Source organism: Cebus imitator, unplaced genomic scaffold (genome assembly GCF_001604975.1).
Source record: "Cebus imitator isolate Cc_AM_T3 unplaced genomic scaffold, Cebus_imitator-1.0 Scaffold61, whole genome shotgun sequence".
Lineage (NCBI taxonomy): Eukaryota > Metazoa > Chordata > Mammalia > Primates > Cebidae > Cebus > Cebus imitator.
The window spans coordinates 294,137-296,271 of record NW_016107376.1 but is presented as its reverse complement, the minus strand read 5'-3'; the positions used below and the strand labels follow the sequence as shown (position 1 = coordinate 296,271).

Genomic DNA, 2,135 nt, shown 5'->3' with positions numbered 1-2,135 from the left:
TTTAAGATATGGCTTTTACCACTGATTCTGGCTTCTTTTCCTCTCCTTCCTAGAAAATAAATACAGATTTATTTCTATGTGGCTAAATTTTGTAGTAAACAAATCCAACTTCACAATCACAGGTTAGAAAGGCAAATGCCTATAAAATTTCCATTGATTCTGAACAATAGATAGTTCTATTCATATGTAATTCTAATGTTTTCCAGAATGCAGTCAACAAAATATGTCTGTATAGTCTATAACCTATACAGGGACACTGCATGTGTCATAGAAATTGTCCTTAAAAAATATATCCTCTTCTAGGGAAGGCAGAAATACTAGACAGTGCTAATGCTTGGGCGGAGCTCAGGAGGAAGAAGGTGTATTACCCAACAGATGATAATTTTCTATTCTGAATGATACCACCGGGAGGGAGTGGGCAGAAGCATGAGACTGGTCACAAATCAGGTTTGAGGGGGATAAAGGGATGTTACTTGTTTATTATTATAAGCCTTGCTTTCTTTGGCTTGAATAGGAAATTAAATTAAATTTGGAACCTTTGCTTTTAATTGGAATTTAATTTGATATTATAAGGTAAACTGGAATAAAGTGGGGTGAAGGGCAGCTGCTAAGTGCATTTTACTGCTTTCATAAGCAACATTATATTTCAATCCATATTATTTTGGATTATTATATTAAAGCCCATGAAAATATTCCTATAATTTAAACCCTGCCCTTTAAAGTCAAATATAGTCACAAACAAATATAGCCTATATTTTGATTGGTCAGGATAAGATCTTTTTATATAGAATTTTGGTCACCTTTTCTAGCAATGAATAAACATTTAACTTTTGGAGTCAAACTTGTAAATATTGACAAATCTTAACTATCACAATTAATTTGGAATGTCCTTGATCTTGATTTATAAAAATGAATAAATAAGATCATAACTATAGGTTCTAATTACAATAAGTGATTTTAGGGAATTAAAAATAGTTGCATTTTAAGTTTTAAGTGTTTACTTTTCTTGTAGATCTTAAGAATCATTCAAGATGTTATCAAAATCTTGACTTTACAATCTCTTTAGGAAATTTTAGATCTATCTAATGTAAAGCAAGGACGTGCTGTCATTGTTCTAGAAATTACCTGGATAAATTGTCAAAATCTAGTCATGTTCCAACCAAGGCAGTTAGTAGACAATTACTAGTCATGAGATTTGTGCTCCTTTGAAATAAATCCTCTTCTATTGTAATAACTTTGAATTTCTCTTCCAGATGATACCAAGATAGCACTACATCTAAAAGATAATGGAGGTAGGAATTGACACTTTTCTTTCATAAACATTTTTAGCTATGAATTCATTTCATTTATTTTGGTATGAGAAAGACCATATGGGCTTCTAAATAAAAGGTGAGGTTGTGTTTTATTCTCTATTGGCATTTAACATGTGAAGAAGTCACTGGGTTGGCTTGAAAGTGAAATGAAATCCTCATCCTTGTATTTGTCTGTAGAACTCTGTGACACCAATTACCACTGATAAAGTGGAATATTCAACCACACATCTTGGTATTCTTTGCTGTTCTACTCCTTGTTGTATTTTAGTTGTGTGTAGTTATCTACACAGCTACATGTATTGAGTTCAATTTTGTTTCACAAAATTGTCTGCTTGGTCAGCACCTTCTATGCATAAAGTTAAGAAGCAGAGCCCTACGTATGAAAATACATTGGGCAGGTCTTTTTATCTGTTCTTCGAAGCAAAGAACAAAAACTAGATACTTGAAAGAATGTCTTGTTGGCAACATACTTAAAGGTTTTCCAAGACAATTTAGAAATATCTATAAAGGTACTCAAAAATTTTAGGGAAAAATAGTTTTATTGAGACAATATAGTGAGTGACATTGATTACGTTTTTAGAAATAGAACTTGTTCCTTTTTTTTTTTTTTGAGATGGAGTTTCGCTCTTGTTATCCAGGCCAGAGTGCAATGGTGCAATCTCGGCTCACCGCAGCCTCCGCCTCCTGGGTTCAGGCAATTCTCCTGCCTCAGCCTCCTGAGTAGCTGGGACTACAGGCACGCGCCACCATGCCCAGCTAAGTTTTAAAATGTTTTGCAAAGAGAGGATCCCACCATAATGTCCGGAATGGTCTTGAAATCCT

At 33.9% G+C, this 2,135-nt stretch overlaps 1 protein-coding gene across 1 annotated transcript in view; it reads left to right on the top strand.

The window, feature by feature from the left end:
* Positions 1-2,135, top strand: part of PLXDC2 (plexin domain containing 2) — a 427,121-nt gene that overhangs the window by 370,432 nt on the left and 54,554 nt on the right. The window contains exon 11 of the mRNA XM_037739047.1: positions 1,247-1,292. Within this exon, the coding sequence (XP_037594975.1) occupies positions 1,247-1,292 (46 nt within the window). The remainder of the gene's footprint in view (positions 1-1,246; positions 1,293-2,135) is intronic.